This window comes from Perca fluviatilis, chromosome 19 (genome assembly GCF_010015445.1).
Source record: "Perca fluviatilis chromosome 19, GENO_Pfluv_1.0, whole genome shotgun sequence".
Lineage (NCBI taxonomy): Eukaryota > Metazoa > Chordata > Actinopteri > Perciformes > Percidae > Perca > Perca fluviatilis.
The window spans coordinates 25,351,064-25,370,752 of NC_053130.1; the positions used below are offsets into that span (position 1 = coordinate 25,351,064).

Below are 19,689 nucleotides of genomic sequence, written 5' to 3' on the forward strand. Positions count from 1 at the left end.
GATGAATCATCCAGGCCAGTTACCTTGCACGGCAGCTGGATTCCCGCGTTATCACAAGATCACGCGAGAATCGCAGAATCACATATCACACGAAAATTTGGTGTAAAAAAAAATACGTCGTCAAGTTACCAGGCCAGGATTAGGATACGTATTGTAACTGGCAAGGTGCACATCAAAATAAACAAAACAGCGTGTTCCTCATGGAAATTAACGACATGGAAGAACAGGGATGCTGCTACAGTTAGCAAGAGATCGCAAGATCCTGTTGTAAAGAAAATAGGATGCTGATGAACTCAGCCCTGTCATAATTGAATTGATCCTTTGTCATGGCCACCTTTGCTAAACTCTAATCAATAATCAGCCTTATTAAATATGAATGATCTAAATTGCGCAGGGTAAAAGCCACAGCTATTGTAAGTGGTCAGACAGTTTTCTGTTGACTGAGCGGATTGTGCTTACTCAGCATCACAGATACAAATAAATTGCTGAGAGACACTTTTGAAGAGGGCAAAAATAGATCTCGGTTGACTATTTTAAACACTATTGGGGACAAAATCCTTTTAAATTGTATGAGGTGACGATGAGGAATGAAAGGAGCTATATAAAGTGCTTTGAACAAAGTACAATAAACAGAGTTTATGATGAAAAAACATATAGGACATAAAAGATAATCAGTAGTTGGTCTCGTTAAGTCACGGTGGTGGGACACATGGTAGTACATTTAGTTTAAGAGGAAACACATTTTCCTCTTACACATGCTGTCACATAATCTTTTATGTGCAAGATCAATAACAAAATATTCAGTACAATACTGCGAGTGAAAGTGGGAGTAGAAACTGGAGTAGTCCTTACAGACAGACACAGTTTGTTTAGGCATTATTTGAACATTGATGTTATCACATGCAATTAAGTACAATATACTGTCACTTAAAAGACAGCGACCACTTACCGCTTTGTCAAACTCCATCTCTGAAAAGAATTTATACCAAGGCTCATTCTCTAAATCTACATCCTCTGGCTTTACATCCTGAGTCTAGGTGGCATGGCAACAAGAAGAGGAGGAGAAAGACAAAGAGAAGACAGTTCAGACAGGACAGAATATGCACACCAAAAATAATGAGTCAGATATTGTTGTTTGAGCCCATGTTTGTACCCAACACTAAAAAGGATCAGCAATACTGTAGGTGTTTTCATTGAAGAAGGTACCTACAGACTTCTTTACGACAAGTAAATTAAAGGATAGGTTAACATTCATTCAAGTCTATCTTAAAGGCAAAGTTTGATACTCTGGATAATCACTTATTTGCTTTCTTGCGGAGAGTAAGATGAGAAGATTGATCGTTGATTGTCGTATCTGTTTGATAAATATGAAGCTACAGCCAGCAGCCAGCTAGCTCAGCTTAGCATTAAGACTGGAAACAGCTGCAATAGTAACAGAGTCCACCTACCAACACCTCTTTAACTCATATTATATCACATTTGTTTTTTACACACTTGTTGTCTTGTTGTCACTGTGAGGTTGCCAGGCAACCAACTGAGACTCAAGGAAGTCACTGTTTCCAGCCAAGTAATACTCTGGCACAAAAGTCATAACTGTCATTTTCACACTAAGTGGCTGCTGGCTCTAGCTATACTGTATATTCAATGGTCAAATATTAGAGTGGTATCAATCTACTCATTAAACTCTTAACATGTCAAACTGTTCCTATTCCTAATACAATACTCACATACACATATGCATATTGAAAAAGTTACAGGTCCCTGCAATTGTTTGTCCTATACATACTGTTACTATCCTTCCATTGCAGCTCAGCAAGCAAACACTGTCCAATTGAATACAAAGAGGCAATTCTGTACGAAAAAAAGACTCAGCCTTTGGTAGATACTCATTTGATATGACTGCTAAAGCCTCTTAGCCTCGACTGAACTTCTGAATGCAATTGGTTTGCAATTGGCTTGGCCAGTATATGGACAAGAGTGCAGCCACCAAAAACCAAGTTTCCAGTCTATTTTAATGCAATACCCATATGCCCAGAAGAACATTGATTAGTATGGGAATATGGGTATCGCATTAAAATAGACTGGAAAAAACCTTAACCAAGTTCATTACCCAGTTATTCAATGGGAACTACTTTTCATTTTTATTCTATCTAATCAGCAGACACATACCAACGACGAGCAACAAAACATCTTTTGGAGATGTAATATAATCATCTTTAATATATATATATATATATATATATATATATATATATACACATACATACATAATCAGTGCCAACACGAATTCCAGCACCAAATAGTAAAAAGAATAGACCTGACGTAGAAAATGGCCAGCTAACGCAACAAGAACACACTGATCCATAATAACTGAGCTAGTGGTTGACAAACAACAGAGTCCGTTATTGTACAGTGGTCCCGGGATGAACTGGAGCAAACTCTTTCTAATGAGTGCATTTGTTGCCACTGGGATCAGGCCCAGATCTTGGCTAACGACGTCTACTAGCTTGACGTAGCCTAGCATCAGACAAACAAAAATTACATAATCAACTAACTACTTATTCGCAATACTGATCACCTCCGTGTCCTCTATTATGTAAAAGGGAAATATAAAAGACCTGAGAAATCTAAATGCAAAATGTATGTGTTCTCATGTGGTAAATATGAAAACTGTAGATTTAGGGAGCTGCTGCCAATTATCTATTAAATGTAAAAAAAAAAAAGCTCATCTTCAAAAGACAGCCCTCAAGGACACTAAATAATGCTGCGCCATTCGATTCAGCACAAACTGCCACGGCTAGAGACAAAAGTAGGGTAGATTTCCTCTTTAGAAAAACCCACACAGGATCCATGTATTGTGTCTGTGCTGGGATCCTCTGGGACACCGAGCTGATTCGGCCCAATAACCTTAAATCGAAGACAGGAAGACAATGGCTATCCTTGAAAGTGATACTCCCCCGCTGCCAAGCAGGATCATCTGTCACCGCAACAGGATACCCTTTAGGAATGTGGTGCACATGGCGATTCGGGCTACACATAAGTCGTCAGCCGATCTGTTAGTGAAGCTGCCACCCGGGAGGTTAGATACAGAGGTGGTGGGTAGGGGTGTGCATGGTGGGTGGAGTGGGAGACAGCATACACGACATGCACACAGAGAGAAGAGAGAGAGAGAGAGAGAGAGAGAGAGAGAGAGAGAGAGAGAGAGACACACACAGGCAGACGGCTAGCATACCGTTCTATCCAGCTTCAGCACCGACGATTTCCCCGGCTCGTACTCAAAGATGCTCTTGGGCTCGGCGCGGTACTTCCTGGTGTCTACCTTTTTATCCGGGGGCTCCCACTCGTTCCTGTGGAGAGGCGGGTGTCAGGGAGGGGTGTGGTGTGGGATGAAAGCGAGCCAATCCTTATCAAGTAGTCTCCATGGCAACCAGCATAGGCTAAGATTTTTTTTTCTTAATTCAAACATGACGTCCGCCCTCATTATCCCCCGCTCTCTCTCCTCCTGCCCCTCTCCGCCTCTGATGATAATATGACAGAAAATCCAATTCACTGTTGAGCCAAATCAGTAATTCGATAAGGTAAACAAGATTGGACCTTGTGACAAAAAACAGAGCGCAGCATTTCCTGGTAGAATTTCTTACTGTAATAGACAGCCATCGCTACAATTACTACTCATAAAAAGGACCAAAATAAGACTTTTAAATAAGAAATACCCAAATAAGAAATACCCAATCTTACACCTATTCTCCCGACACAAAAAACACAAACACAACAAATTCTTTCTGAGCATCAACGACAGCAAGCGATGTTTTCAAAAAGGGACAAAGACGCGTTTAGCAAAGCTGCCCTTCATACATAACCCCTGAGGAAAGAGAAGGGTCATCTCGACCTGTCATCTGCAGCTCTAGTGGGCAACAGTTCGTCCTCCATCACCTGTCCTCCTTCATCACTCTATCACTCATTTCTCTGAGAGCAGTCAGTGCATGCGACATGTGTGTGCAGTAATCTCACACACACACACACACACACACAAAACAAACCACACACACACACACACACACACACACACACACACACACACAGTCCCACCGGTACAAACTGGGGGACACAGTAGTGGAAGCCACTGGGGACAAAATATTATATTTGCAGATATTTAAATTTGCAAAGTCAGGATAAAGGATTTTTTTTTTTTTTGCCCTGCTGTGTACAAACAAGACAAGTTTGGTCACGCTTACTAACACTAGTAAATAAAGAAAATACTTATTCTGGAAGTGACTTTAACGTCATAATGTGAGAACATGCATTTATTATTATTATTGCAGCCATGGTTTCATATCACAGGAACACTGGCTGTTTAAGAAACAGACATAAATAGGATTTCCCTACTCAGAATTATATTTATGGTGAGTTATATCATTTTTTTTATGTCTTAGCATTTCTTCACTAACAAACGTGAACAGTGCTGTGCTTTTGTGTTAACTATCAAAGTGAATGTCATCAGGAGGGTTGGAGCAGATGGAGGACGCTGACCTTTTGGCAGAGGGTTTGAGGGAAGAGGACCGCGTTGGCACAGGCATCGACCGGCCTCTTGAATCGACCTCAGCGTCGCTTTTTGAGCGTGGTACTGCTCTCGCTGAAAACAGGCACATCGAACAAACAATCAACAGCATGATACACGACTACATTAATGCACCAACTGAAATGTTACCAATGTTTAAGTTTGCATGCTGCATGTCGGCTGCATCTTGGAGGAGTTACAATAAATACTGAAAATGAATGATATACAGTTTTGTAATTCCATGCAAGCCCAATTCCAAAACTCACCATCTTCCAAATAACCAAAGGGAGTGGGACCATCATCTAAAAAAGGGGCACACAACAACCAAACATCTTTTATTACAACTTGTATCTATCTATGCTCGGTTACTTGAAAAGTAATGAATATAGCACAACACTAAATAATTCAGAAGGCATTTAAAACACTCTTTTCACACCTCCCATTAGGCCAAGCCTTACAGGTTCACCAAACACAATCAAAGTGTGTCAAATCAAAGCACTTTACAGGAAGCATTACTGAGCTAAAAAGGGATGCAAGCATCGATGAGCATCAAGGCTCTGAATAAGTAATGCACTGTAAAGCAAAAAGGCCTTGACTTCCACTATCAGAATTGTCTATTGTCTATATAATGTACATGGTGTAACTGACGACGAAAAAATAAGCATTCGGGAAGCTTCTTCTCTGCATACAAATCTTGTCTTCTTCGCTAGGGCTGACAGACCCCAAACCGGAAATCTAAACTTAACCTTAACCATCTACAAAACACTGACTGATGAAGCTTGTTAGGAGCAGTACACAGTCTGAAGGTTAGGTACTGTTTGTATTTTTTTAAGATTATTTTTGGAGCATTTTTCAGGCCTTTATTTAGATAGGAGAAGACATGAAAGGGGAGAGAGAGAGAGAATGACATGCAGCAAAGGGCGGAGTCAAACCTGCGGCTGCTACGTCGAGGAGTAAACCTCTAAACATGGGCACCTGCTCTACCAGGTGAGCCATCCAGGTGCCCAAGGTTAGATACTGAGAGACTCTACACTCGACAGTACAGTCCATAACCTTGGTGTAGGACTGCAGCAGCATCTAGTGGCTACAGTAGTGCACTACATCAAAAGACTGCTCATGCTCATCTGTATGATGATGATGACATTTATGAATAATGAAATATATAAAAAAAATAAAATCAAATGTCTGAAGCTTATTAGAAGGTTAACAGCAAAATGTTAAAAGCCATGAGTAATTGTTACAATTTGTTAAGTGAAAGTAGAATGACACTACAAGGGTTCGTGCATCGTCCTAGTCAACACGTCAATATCAATGTATCAACCAGCTTACCAGGTTTAAATTAAGATTTTATAGGCCCAATCCATTTTTAGAAGGTAAAGTATATTTACAAACTTCACTTTAACAGCATAGCAAAACATTAAAGGGGTATTTCAGCAATTTAGTTGCAATTCCATAAAGTTGGAAGACTTGCCAGAGACAGATCTATAAATAATGGTCAAAATGAATGCAGCAGAAACTGAGATATCCTGACTTTTTATCATATATAGTATTAACTCCAAAAACACTAGCTAGTACTACATTTCCCATAATGCAACTCTTTTTTTTTTTTTAAATGCCCTGCCCCCAGTTTGTATTGAACAGTTTCTATATGAAGTCTCCAAGCCCTATCTGAGATAACCCCAATGACATCATCAGGGCTACTACTCCAGACACATAAACTGCCCTTCATGTGTAAAATTGTTGGACTGCCCCTTTAATACGTTTGACACTTTTCTTTAAAACCACTCAGACCATAGGCTTATTTCACAGCAGACATTTTGACTGGCCATAGAAGGAAAAGCACAGGTGTCACTAATAACATTAACGACGGCTCTGTTCTATTAAAATGTCCCAGTGAGTCATGACAGTGTGACAGCGAGCCAGCATGCACAATACAGGACCCTGAAACTGAAGCAGCTAAATGGAATTCAGCCAGGATATATTTTATCGTGTACACCTGTGCTCGTCCTACATGCCAAAACATCTTCTGTAAAAATAAAAAATAAAAGGCCTATTAAATCCATAAAGCTTACTGATCTTGAAAACGTCCCAGGGCAGCAAAACCAAGTTAGATCAGGAAATCTGCACGAAACCTGCAGTGCATTTAAAACTAATAGAAATGGCGGCTCTATGGTATGGAACGGACGTCGGAAAAGAGAAGGTAAAAGCCTTTCAAATACTTTGAGCATCTTAGAGGTGTGTGGTTTTGTCACAGGGCCAAGTATGACAGGTTAAACCCAGCTAGAGTATTTGAAAGGGCCCAGGATGGCTGCAGGTCAGTAAAGCCAACAAAGTCACTGCCATCGGATACCTTTTGATTTCATCTGAATGTCATAGTTCTCGGGGAAAATGTAGGTGGGGCGGTAAGGGTTTTCCTCAATAGGCTCTGAGCACAGTGATGGAGAGACAGAGCACAGCGTGACACAACATACAAACACATGTAGAAACACACACACACAGGGCTTGGACACCAAACAGAGAAACATGATAGGCAAAACTGATCAGACCTGGAAAACACAGGAAATGATGATTTTTCTCTTACCAGGTATTCTGTGTATCTGTTTGAACATTGTCTTGTACCAGTCTTTGGACTTATCAGTGTTCTGAAATTGTAAGATTTTAAATGAACAGGTGAGGATGACAGACAAATATATCAACATTAGGTTTTCCAGCAGGAGCAGCAGCAGCCCTGGTGATGTTCAAGTGTAACATTAACATTAACATTAACGGTGGCTGCATTCCATTGAGATGTGTATGCTGCCACTGTTACTGTTATTAGTTACAACTGTTATACACCTGCTATGAAAAGTCAAAAATATCTCCTGTGAGAATGGTTTAATGCTAATGAAAGTAATAATACAATTCTAAATCAGCATAAAACAAGAACATACTATGTTACGATAAAGAAAAGTAATGTGCTTTATGTAAATGCTATTTACTGTAACAACAAAGACCCATGTGTCATACGAACAAAACACTCATTAAACGTCCGCACTGAGTAGATTTGTCTTCATTTGACAGAAGGTTTTGTGGCTCACCCGTACAGGCACAATGGGCTTGTTGAGAGGACTGAGGACAGGGGAGTGCAGCGATAGCCTCAGCCTCTTCCAGTCCATATCAGGGACTGGACTGACCGAGTCTCTCCCTGGATCAGGGCTTTTGTCCCTTTCTGGGGTTGGGTCTGTAACAAAATACATGAAAAACCCTGTAAGCCAGACAAAACTCTAAGTTCACATCACATTTCACTAGAACTTGTCTAGTAATATTACACTAAAATTAATTAAAGTATTGCATTGAAATACATGACGAAATATACGGATGTTGCGGGCTGCATACAGTAAATGGTAGACGGCATTATAAGAAGAAACAAAGACACATTGGTGTACGGTATGTGGGACTTGGGTCAAATATTAATGGCAATTATATCTTAGTATGTGTTTCAACCACATGGAGAATCTATGCATAGTGTATGTCATAGGCTTCATGCTGTGCACCAAATATATTCTGCACCACTGATCACATCAAGATTTCATACCTATAGTTCACCAACTGTTCCATTTTACATCACAGTTTTCTTTTTGTACCACACAGTAATGAAGAGTGAGTGAAATGATTATAATGTAACTAATATCAACAATCGGGGAGAATATATGTAGCAACACTTGCCAAGGCATGAAATACCTGACAAATATCACAAAAAGTTAATTTGTGCAAAATATACAAAAATATATAGTTTTTTTTATTTATTTTTTGTGATATGAATGCTTACCAAGTGTCACCAAAGTGCATTCCCACCACGGTCATGGTAAGGGTTGGGGTTAGGTAAGTCTGCATTCACACTAAATCAGGCGTTGTGGCAATTAGCGCAGGGTTGCGCGGCAGTGTGGGAGTGTACTCCATTGTGTTTTTTTCTGATCGCCAGTAGGTTACGTGATTGGCCACCGCAGTGTGCCGTTGCATTTCTCCAAAAATTTGGAAAATGCTTGTTTTCCCGGCATAACCTGTGATCCCCACCGCTGCAGCCGAAACGCACTACCCAAATTCAAATCAATGGTAGGACTGGGGTTTCTGCCGCAACGTCGGATTTGGTGTAAATGCAGCCTAAGAGCATTGTAATTATATTCTTTTGTAATTTTCCGTTCTTGTTCTCTCACTTTATGGCAGTAAAGGCATTCGATGGAACGAACTGCTGGTAAACTTTGTAGCACATATGCAGCATGTGACACTTTGCCTCGAAGAATGAGATGTGTAAGGTGGGAAGTAAGTGGAAGACAGTGTCAAATCTCAATCTGGCACTCATGGTCACCTTTATGTTGTACTGATGCTATGCAGGCAACAGACATGAAATTGCAGGAAAATATACAGAAAATAACTCGTAGCCAAGATGTTTTTGTAAAGTCTGGTAAAATTTTTTGTTCAACAAATGAACATCTCCAATATTTTCAATACATTGACGCATCAAACATGACTCATTCACTTCATCAGGCTTGTGGCGGACAAATTTAGCCCGCTGTGTCATGGCAGTAGGAGGGTGACAGATGCTTCAGTCGAAGAACAGAAAATATTGCTCTGTAATAAAACTTGGGATTGCTGCTGGCTAAGTCTAAGAAATAAAAGATACGTTACAACAATCTGTTAGACGACACCAAGATGCATACCTTCAAAATGAGAAAGATGCTTTTGCTGCTCTGTTGTGAGAGAAAGACAGACAAGGACAGGACAGTGAAATGTGACGACAGTAAGCAATGAAGTAACAGTGGAAAAGCACAGTTATGTGTGACACAGAGCAAGACAAGGCTAATGGGATCACAGACAGCTGAGACCTAAGAGCACCATAAAGCTTGGCTGATAAAATGCCACACAGACATGTGAAAAGCATGACAAGCTTTTGGAAACTCTTCCTGAGTCCCGTCATCCCCAACTCCCAGACCGGCGCGCTCACCTCTGTTGTGTTGCAGTAGGACTATGGTGGGGTTAACTGCGCTAGTGCAGGGATAAACAGAGCTGGAGGTCGGCGTGAAATAGTTCTGAATGTCAGTGGAGGATGGAGCCTGGTTTTCTTTTATGCTCTCTGGTGAATTGGCCTGAAGGTAACAGAAAATACAGAAATCACAAGACCTTAAAATATAGAGATCCCCCTGTTCTCATAATTGTAAAACCACAAACAGCCAAACAAAGATGCTGTGTTAAATAGGGTGGAAGTAAACGTACCTGGCACTGAGTGTTGTTTACCGGAGGTAAATCAGCTGTGATGTTGCTGCCTCCCTCAGCCAATCCTGCTTTAGAGCTGTCTCCATTAATCTGGCTTGTCCAGCCACCTGAAAAGAGTCCAGAACTCTCTCAGTTTGGCAGCCAGCGCAGCAAGAATATAATCACTGAGGATGATACTAAAAAGTACACTATTTCAGTGAACGTAAACCATAACAGCTATTTGCTGATCAAATAAATCTCCATTTCATTCCACGGGGCGTGAATGCTTTCCATTTCACGCACAGAGAGATGTTGAAATGTCCAGGAAAGGAGAAAAAAAAAAAAAAAAAAAGATTCTCCCACAATCTCTGAACTTTGTCATCAGAACAAAGCGCCCATTCAGAGAGCTGCAAAGGCTGTTTGTTCCAATGGCCTTTATATTCAGGCTCTACAACAATTAAAGCATCTCCCCAAAAGCCTTGGCCAGCCTCCAGTCCTGGTCCAATGTGCTCGACGTAACAAACAAGCCCACAGTCCAGGCGCCCCGCTCCAAAGTGCAGTGGGCAGGCCGCAACAATAAAGCTCTTTGACACTCACAGGAAAATATGAGCAATTGCCCTTTATCGCGGCTCTGAGTGTGCCCGTGATAAAGCATACACTTCAAAACATGAGGCGTTATATAATCCTGACATCAAAACAGAACTCGGAAGGCATGGGAGGAATTTTTACAACTAAAGAACATGATGAAATGCTTTTTAAATAACAGCAACGCTCACACTGTCTGTCCACATTCTCCAGTGACGTATCCTGTTTTCGCATAGCCATGCAACTATTACTGTCCTCTAAATATTTTTTCATCATGTGGAGAGTTGTTATGAAGCAGCTGTGGCATTCGCTGTGACTTACATGGCGTTGTGATGACATTTGGCTCGCCGCTGATGCAGCCCTCATCATCTATGTGGACGAGGGTGGCCCTTAGAGTCACGACTCCTTTCCCTTTGCACACTCTGCTGGGGTCCAAATCTGAAAACATTCAAAATAAGAGTATCATTTCCACGGCTCTTCATCGTTCAAGGCATGGCAGTCTTATATTTGGTATTAACAGGCAGCACTCCTGCTTCAGAGCACCTGGGAATCCAAGTTATTGCTACCGCATGCCCCAAATGACCAAAATAGAACTCACTGTAACATCTAAACCAGGCCATCAAATTAACATCCTACTGTCCTGTAAAACTAATTGCCATGATCACACTGTCAGAGCTGGAAGTAGAGAAGTTGGAGCTTGTTCCGTCTCGACACAGGCTATTAAAGTGACGCCACATTGTTAACAAGTAATGAGTTTTAAGAGTTTCTTTTTAAGTATGAGGTGTCCCACAGTTGTGGGCACTGAAAGATTGATGAGGCGGAGGGATACGTCACCTGCGGCAGGAATCAGGTCAGGAGAGCCTTTCATTGTTGTCAGAGGCGTGATCCTGACAGAGCAGACCGTTCGAGGACCTGATGGGACTTCAACACACACACACGCACACAAATACTTTCTTTTCATGTGGCTGAAATATTGTCAAAAGATACTACAGTTACTCACAAAGTAAATGCAAAACCACCCTATTTAGAGGACAAAATGAAGAAACCGATAGAAGAAATGAAAGATATTGACACATTCTGTAACAATAAAAGGCTTTAAATGAAAGTGTGCATGTGTGTGAATATGACTTGAATGTTTGCCTGCTTCACCAGCATCCAATTATTAAACTGAAAGCATTATAACTCAGTGGTCATTTAAAATGAAATGTCTTACTGGGCGTTGAGCTCAGTCTTCTGCTGCCCCCTTCTGGAGAGCCCTGGAGGAGAAACACAGGGATGCAAATATTCAGTGTTGGCATGGAAAGAAATCTGAAATCTGGGAACTATACTGCACATAAATCAGTTTGATGCAGATATACAAAGACGATTGGTACAGCAACAAAGTGCATCAAGGACAATTGCGTGTCATGTTTGTATAAAATGCAGTTACAAAGTCAAATATTATGCTAATATTCAGGTTCATACTTTATTTAGGGTTTCTACTACTACTCTATGGTTTTAAAGTTCTAAAGGATAAAAGCCCTTTACCGAGATGATCCGTAGATGAGGATTTGTTGTTTGTATATACTGTGTGTGTGTGTGTGTGTGTGTGTGTATATGTGTGTATACTGTATGTATGTATATACATACTTGTATTCATGTATTTCTCCATATGATTTGTATGCGTTTTGGGGTGTCTTGTAATCCCATGTGGGATGGGCCAAATGTTTGGCATGACACAGAAATAAAATGAAACAAAAACTAAAACTAAAATGTAACGCCTATGTTCACAATGTTTGCCTGAATATACCTGTATTCACCCTCTGTCCAAAATGCCCCGCTGTAGTCCCTTGATACTTTCACAGTAGGCTTTATATATATATGTAAATAGCACCTCGACCTGCTTTATAATAAAAAAAAGACATGCAAATCTCACTTTTTAAAATATGGGGCCTTTAAGTGAAATGCCTTCTGGTTGTTTTGTTTATTATTAAGCAAAATCCCCAACTTACACATGTGATTTTGAATTGCTGGGTATGCAGTCTGAAAATCCATGTAGCGTAACAATGTCAACACCTGCAGATATTAGTATATCTAATATTACTTGGGGATCAGGGTAAGTTTGGTAACCAGGCCAGTGCTTTGCTGCAATGTCAGCTTATGGAAGACTGTTAAGCACTGAAGCAATATCACACAAAGAGAAGATTTCTTAAAAAGGGTTGGCTTGGCTGTAGCTTCTACTGTAGAAATAGTAGAGTCACTGCAACCAATAGCTGTAAGTGGGGACTGCATACGGCTAATGAAATTGTAGTAGTACTATGGTTGGGTTACACAGTGAAAGGAGATACAACGCGGCCAGACAGGAAGGCGGTGAACCTCCAGTTTTAATCTAGTCTATAACACACAAGACCTCATATTTTATTAGTAATCAATAACCTGTGTTTAATATGGCAAGATCTAATATATAAAATTGTGTCTTCTTAGTATTATTTTACCCTGATAAGTGCTATGAAAACTAATCTGACTGAATTGCAGCCAAGGGAGCAAATAGCAAAGCAATCTATTCACAGTGTCCTTACAGTCCAATATCACTGTTATTCATGCGCTATTCGACAGCGATATCTATGATGACAAACCCAAAAAAACAATCTAATCTAGGATGTCAACAGCTGCTAACGCGTGAAATATATTAGCAAAGGGAATTTTCTGTAGATAGCTAGATAATGATTCTCTTTCAGACATTTCAAATTCCATGGTGACTGTTGTCAGTTGAAGGAAAAACTTGAAAGGTTAAAACTCATTTAAGGTAAAAGGATAAACTGTCAATTACGTAGGTGCAGTTGACACTTTTATCTCCGACAATGCAGGCCTCACGTTGCATGCCTTTAGCTTATAGTTTGGGACGAAGTATGGCCTTTCCTCGACCAGTGATATGAATTCAAATTTGTATCTGTGTTCCCCTTTAAGGACAAGAAGGGAGGGTGTGAGCGAGAACAAACATATGTTAATCTGAACTGCATCAGTCGAGCATGCAGAAGCAACACCAAGGCCACCAGAAAAGTGGCTGTGAAACACTTCCCATTGCTCCGCTGGGCCCCTTATTGTGCTCAGCCAGCAGCACGACTGATTTAGGAGACGTCCCCATTTAAAATGCCAAGAAAAGGGCTGATTGAGTCAAGACACAAACACACACACACACACACACACACACACACAAACACACACACACACACACAAAGTACTTTGTTTGTAGGCTACAAAAATAAAAACACAAACAAAATTCATCTAGAATTTCTTCTATGATGTCAATTTTAAGCTGCTTTTAAAGTTGTGTCTTTGCCCTTTTCCGCAGTGTAGAGTATGTGTGAGACTGTGTGTGCACTATGTTTACACATGGCGGTAAATAAGCCAACCTACAGAACAGGAAGGGGACTCATGTTCCGGCTGGAAACCTCCACAAATAGGCTGAAATGGATGAGGGAAAATGGGAGCGATTCCAAACAAGTCCCCCAGGGGACGCAAAGCTAAAAACCTTTTAAAACATCTTCCAGTCTTGGAGCCGAGCTGTCCCTGAGCACCAGAAACTCTGTGTATGTATTTCCCTTCTCTCTTTAATAAAATCAACTTGCGTCCTGACCCCCTGCATCCCAGGGAGAGAATGCATCTGTGATCTCATTTCCAAAATCATTAACAGACATTCCTTCGAGGAGCGCTTACACTGATCTCAACCTCTACTTCCGTTCTATCCTCAGATGAACCCCAAGATGGTAAATATACAGTATAAAGAGAGATGTGGGAGTATTTGAACCTCTTACAGATAATGGGAAGATGACAGCTTGCAGTGTTCTGCTCGCTGTATAAACACACAAGTGCACAGATCACAACTGGCCTTTTTAGGAGAGATGCCTCAGAGCACCATCCATCCTGCCTGTGAAAAAGAGGAGACAAGTGCAGGAGCTCTGGGACGGCCAGCAGTGACTGGGCCAAGACAAACAGGAAAATAAGAGGAGACTTTATTAGCCAAACTCCTGTAAAACTGCAATTTCCTAAATGCACTGTCGCTCCTTATAATTCTAGAAAGCTCTCACGACGACTCTGCTTCACAAATGGGGTCAATTTGACAAATCTTTAAGGCACAAACAAATGCATATAAAGTTAAAGTGGGGAGCTCAAAGTTCAGCAGATAGTGAAAAAAAACAAAAAAAAACGAGAAACTCAACAGATGAATTGATTAATTCAATTCAATGAGATGATTGAGAATGAGTTTTAAGCTCAGAATGTCCACAAGGTATCTTGGTGAACTGGCGCTGTTAGATTAGACCAGCAGTCTCATAACCGGAACAGACCAGGACTAGATTTAAACAAGAGTTTGGTGTTTCCTTAAAAATAAGGAAGGAGAACAAAACTGCCGCAAACTACACTCATAAGCTCAGTGCTTTTCTGGTCGTCTCTTGAGACTCCAAATTCACAAACCTGAGAGACCTTGTACAAACCGTTTCTTTCAGGTGCTATTCATGCACTAGAATAATCAAAAAAAATTGAGAGTGACTGACTGTCTGTCTGGCTGCCCAACCCAGCATTGGCCTCCTGACTTGTACCACCACATGCCACCTGGGAATGTGGCACCCACTCAACAACTGTGCAGACCACCATATAAAATCCTCCTACCCCCTCGGAATGATCCTGCAGGGCCAGTAGATGAGAGACGGCTGGAATTCGCTACTGGATGACTCAACCATCCACAAGGTTTTAATACTTCAGTCAACAGGCTGCAATGACTATTATCGACTGCATGTGAATGTGTGATTACATCTAGGATACCAAAATCTTTGAAAAGTGATAAAAATTGGAAGATAGCAGGAACATGTAGATGTATGTGTATGTAGACAATGCAGCTTGAAATGTTATTAGGTCTGCAACTAATATGTATTATCAAGTATTATCAATTAAACCTTTATAAATTGATTAAGCAATTTTAAGTTTAGTCCAAGTTTGTACAACCATCAGTTCGAAAGCCAAAGTGAGAAAAACAGAAGATCTTTACATTTGAGAGAGTAGAACTAGTGAATTGTCATTTTTGCCTTATAAAATGACTCAATCATTTGATTATCAGATCAACTCGATAATAGGAACAGCTCAACATTTGTGAAAATCAGGTGGCAACTTCTTGGCCTGAAAAGTGAAGCCAATGCAGGCTTGCCTTTAACCTGTATTCTATCTAATTTCCAGCAGGGAAAAAGAAGTCTTATTATATACTCTAGGAGAAAATGACCCTAGTTCTCACTTGATTTATTACCTCAGTAAACATTTTCAAAATAGGCTTACGGTCTCAATCGCTAGTTTCAAGTCAGTCTTTAATAAAGCGTGATGTTCATTTTGTGTATTTTAAAATAGACGATAAAGCAGGGGATGGTTTAGGGCATGGCTACATTCCGACCTGTCACTCAGTACAGAAGCTTACATCTTTGACCCTCTCACTGTGTGCTTTCACTTAATCAAAGTGTATTGGCACATTTGGGTTGCCTATCACACCAAGAAGCGTTGCTAGACACGCATCGCCAGCAAAACGCGTCACCTTTAAACTTTGGACAGAGCAAGGCCAGCTGTTACCCCCGTTTCCAATTTATGATAAAGGTGCCGTAGGTAGGATTGGGAAGATCCAGGACTTAGCCAAACAATTTGAACATCGACAACTTCTCAGTCCCTCCCCCCCTTTCTGCTAAAGCCCAAAACGGTCTCCTAAGCCCCGCCCCCCACAAGGGAGAATGAATGCGTGTGCATGAGCAGTTATTGACACGCAGTAAGACACCCCCCCTGGCCCTGATTGGTGCATCTATTACTATCACACTACAGGCTGTAGGTGGTGCCAGAGGAGCTGGATTTTTTTTATTTTAATGACCTGCTTCATGTAGTTCTACTGGAACATAGGGTCAGTTTCAGCAAATATGACAGAAAGTTAGTTTTATAAGTCTTACCTACTGCATCTTTAAGCTAAGCTAACTGGCTGCTGGCTGAAGCTTCATATTTAGCGTACAGCCATTAGAGTGATATCAACCTACTCATCTAACTTTTGGAAAGAAAGCGAATAAGTGTATTTTCAATGTTGAATTATTTCTCAATGTTAAGGAATAATTTATAATTGAAACCTTAGCTTCAGGGCTAAAATTGCTTTGAGGGCTGATACCAATGTTTTTATACCAACACTTATATTTCTGCCTTAAGCTCTACACATATCCATTTTCATTCCAAGAAAATACAGAAAATATTTTCCCCCCACAGATTTTTCTCCTAAAGGGATACGCAATTGTTTATTGAAATAGGGCTTATCACGGTCTCCCCTAGCTGTAGATAGGCGGGCCAACGCATTTTTTGTGCATGCATTGTTTTAGTCCGGTGCAACACCGGCAGCGCCACCACTAGTTAGCTTAGCGTAGTGAATGGAATCCTATGTTGCCGGTTAGCATGTTGAGAGTAACAGTGAGCCAACAAAAGACAAAAAAACAACCTAATTGCTTGCACTGAGACAAAAAAAATGTGTTGGCCCACCTATCTACAGCCAGGGTAGACCGTGATAAGCCCTATTTCAACAAACGGTGGCATATTCCTTTACATAAATAAAGCCAAGACTAAAGCCATGTAACTGATCACACCTTCTTAATAGTAGTGGGAAGTATAAACTCTTATATTACAGTAATAAATAAAGATTTCAAAGGACGACTGGTTGTATGTAGCTGAGGTCAAGGAAAAACTTTCATCTTATTGAAAGTGGGTAAAAACTAAATGGGTCGTATCCAACAAATTGGCTTGACCCTAGTAGATACAGTACTTTTTTTTTCTTCATGAAATTGAATTACTTTATGAGTTCAATGGACCAGAGCAGCAACAATCACTTTATCTGAATCAGGCTCCAGATTCTGTCTGTCTACCCCCTGTGAAAACTAAACAAAGGTGGGGTGGTACCAAGTTGAACTATAATGCATTTCACACAGGGGGTCTCTGTGCTGCAGTCAGAGGCCGCCTTAAAAGTGAGCTATGTTAACACAAAAGAGCTCTCATCACACGCTCAGCTGTACTATGGACGGACAGAAAGGGCTGTTACGTAACGCAGTTTGACTTCTGCTTTGTCAACAAATGGCAGAGAGGAGAGAAGCTATCCAGCGCTGTGCGTGGATCCCATCAAACAGCTCCAAACATGGCTCGAAAGGGCCGCTCCGGAGCAGCAGCTTATCCTCCTAATTGAGAAGAGACCCCCCCCACCTACCCCTCCACCCTCCCAACTCTCTTCCATAAACAGCTTCCTACGTTGGACAGCAGCCTGGGATTGTACACATTCCTCGACCGAGCTATTTGAAGTTAATTTCAAACAACTGCAGCATAAAAGGAAATGTATGTAACTTACACGCTGCAGTCATTATAAGCCTCAGAGCTGGATTACACATCATGTTGATAATGATTGGAGCTTAAGCTTAGTCTGTATGAACACTGCTTCTATGCCTTAATTCTTTTAACCTCACCTAATGAAATAGCACAGTAACATAGTGTCTTAAGGAGTTTATAGCGATCCTGTGACCACTGTTATATTTGAGGAGGTTTGTGACCTTTGGGAATAAAATGTCCTTTTTCCGAGGAAAAAAAAGCAAAAGCACCCATCACACCAGCCAATGAAAGAAGTGTCCCGCCGCGCTTGGAGAGGCTCGCAGCCTGCCAGCTTGTCCATGAGAAGCCCTGACAGTTATTGGTCGTGACCATAGACAGATCCCCGGGACAGGGAACACTTGGTTGGCACGTGTAACGGTCCTGGGGAGGACTGCAATTGGCCGCATGGACTGTTACAGATGCTGTGTTAGACAGCCAGCCTGCTTTTAACATGCCTGCTAGGCTTTTAGAGCGGACCCGTGTAACAAGAATGTCAGGGGGTTGACGGTTTACCCAGGGTGATACTGTACATCTTCAGCAAGGGCTACAGGCTACACTCCAAGAGTGGGAAAGCTTGGGTCAAAGGCCCCGCAGTGATGATAAACATTAAACTGAATATTCAAGTAGCCCTGTGGTGCCTCTTTAGCGGGCTTTTAGAGAGTTTACTTTGGTAGGTGCAAAGTGACAAATTCAAAATAAGAAAAGCTTACGAACAAATAAGGAGATAACTGGGATACAGCGTATGACATCATTGGAAAGAAATCCACAACGAATGCAATAGAACGATAATTTCCTTGAGATAATATGCTGCCGTTTAATTTGGGAATATGAATAAGAGACACACATGATGTTCCTTTAATGTCATCACTAGATAACGAGCTCAGCTGTGCACCATAGATTCCTCCTGGCTTAGATAATGGGGCGTACCGCACATTAGGTGAGCTGCGATGACAATTCAAATCATTGTCTGAGAGAGTGCTGAAAGCGTTTCCTCATCTCTGCTGGATGTTTTGACTCTGACGTGGATTGGACACTCGGAGTGTGTTCCCTAATATAACTCTCCGGAGCGCCTGTGTGACAGCACTACTTGATAATTGAGTCATAGGATATGGCGGCTAAACGTGAATATAAACAGCGATGTGATAATCCAGCAATTTTAAGTGCTATGAAGGTATCCTCGTGTGAAATGAGCGTGTAGCAGGGCTCTGGCGGGTCCCCATCATCGGTCTATTTCAGGAATGCCGGCCCAGTCTGACACCGTCCCGTCACACCCAGACACAAACACAACAGGCAGCTCCATCAATAACAGCCTGGCTTCATGTAGGTGGCGGGATATTAGAGTTTCATTATTGTTTATCATATTGTATGGTGAGTGATTTATAAACCTGTTATGGATCAGTGTCACTGAGTAATTCTGGTTTGGTTTGTGTGATGATGAGTAAGGAGGACACATGCTGGTTCCTATTAAAATATCTTCCAACAACTGCCGTTTTCCATCAGTCGCTGACATATAACACAGAGGAGAAGGGCGGAGGTGGGGTGTTGGCGCTGAGGAGTGTTGCTTAAATCCATCACTGAAACATAAATTGTCTTTTCACTGCCTTGTTTACATGGGTCTATGATCTGGGGGCTTCTTTGTGCCACGGACCTCGAAAAGCCAAAGCATAACACTTCACTTCACCATCCACTTCAACCAATGGCAGCAGATGGAGAAAGCAGAAGGGGGGGGGGGGGGGGGGTTGCTAAGCGACCTGTTGTAACATTAACATGGAGTGAAAACAGAAACCTGGTGTTCAAAGCCCATCCGTTATTCACAGTGAAGACAAGGCTGTTTTCTACAACTACTGTCACTACCAAGGTTTTGGTAAATGCCATGCTATTATCCAGCTTCACTAAGCATGTGGCATGGATGAACTCGGACT

General features: G+C 41.3%; 1 protein-coding gene across 9 annotated transcripts in view; it reads right to left on the reverse strand.

The window, feature by feature from the left end:
- LOC120547752 (sorbin and SH3 domain-containing protein 1) overlaps nt 1–19,689 on the reverse strand; it is a 44,747-nt gene that overhangs the window by 21,566 nt on the left and 3,492 nt on the right. For 3 of the 9 annotated variants that reach the window (XM_039783400.1, XM_039783394.1, XM_039783392.1), the window contains exons 2-14: nt 11,586–11,628; nt 11,207–11,293; nt 10,694–10,810; nt 9,809–9,915; nt 9,540–9,681; nt 9,256–9,285; nt 7,636–7,778; nt 7,140–7,200; nt 6,909–6,983; nt 4,825–4,860; nt 4,531–4,633; nt 3,233–3,347; nt 950–1,033 (exon numbers count right to left, since the gene is read on the reverse strand). In XM_039783400.1, the coding sequence (XP_039639334.1) occupies nt 950–1,033; nt 3,233–3,347; nt 4,531–4,633; nt 4,825–4,860; nt 6,909–6,983; nt 7,140–7,200; nt 7,636–7,778; nt 9,256–9,285; nt 9,540–9,681; nt 9,809–9,915; nt 10,694–10,810; nt 11,207–11,240 (1,047 nt within the window). In that variant the 5' untranslated portion in view covers nt 11,241–11,293; nt 11,586–11,628. Of the gene's footprint in view, nt 1–949; nt 1,034–3,232; nt 3,348–4,530; nt 4,634–4,824; nt 4,861–6,908; nt 6,984–7,139; nt 7,201–7,635; nt 7,779–9,255; nt 9,286–9,539; nt 9,682–9,808; nt 9,916–10,693; nt 10,811–11,206; nt 11,297–11,585; nt 11,629–19,689 lie in introns of all 9 variants that reach the window. The other 6 variants (XM_039783395.1, XM_039783393.1, XM_039783396.1 and 3 more) reach the window with 6 other exon arrangements.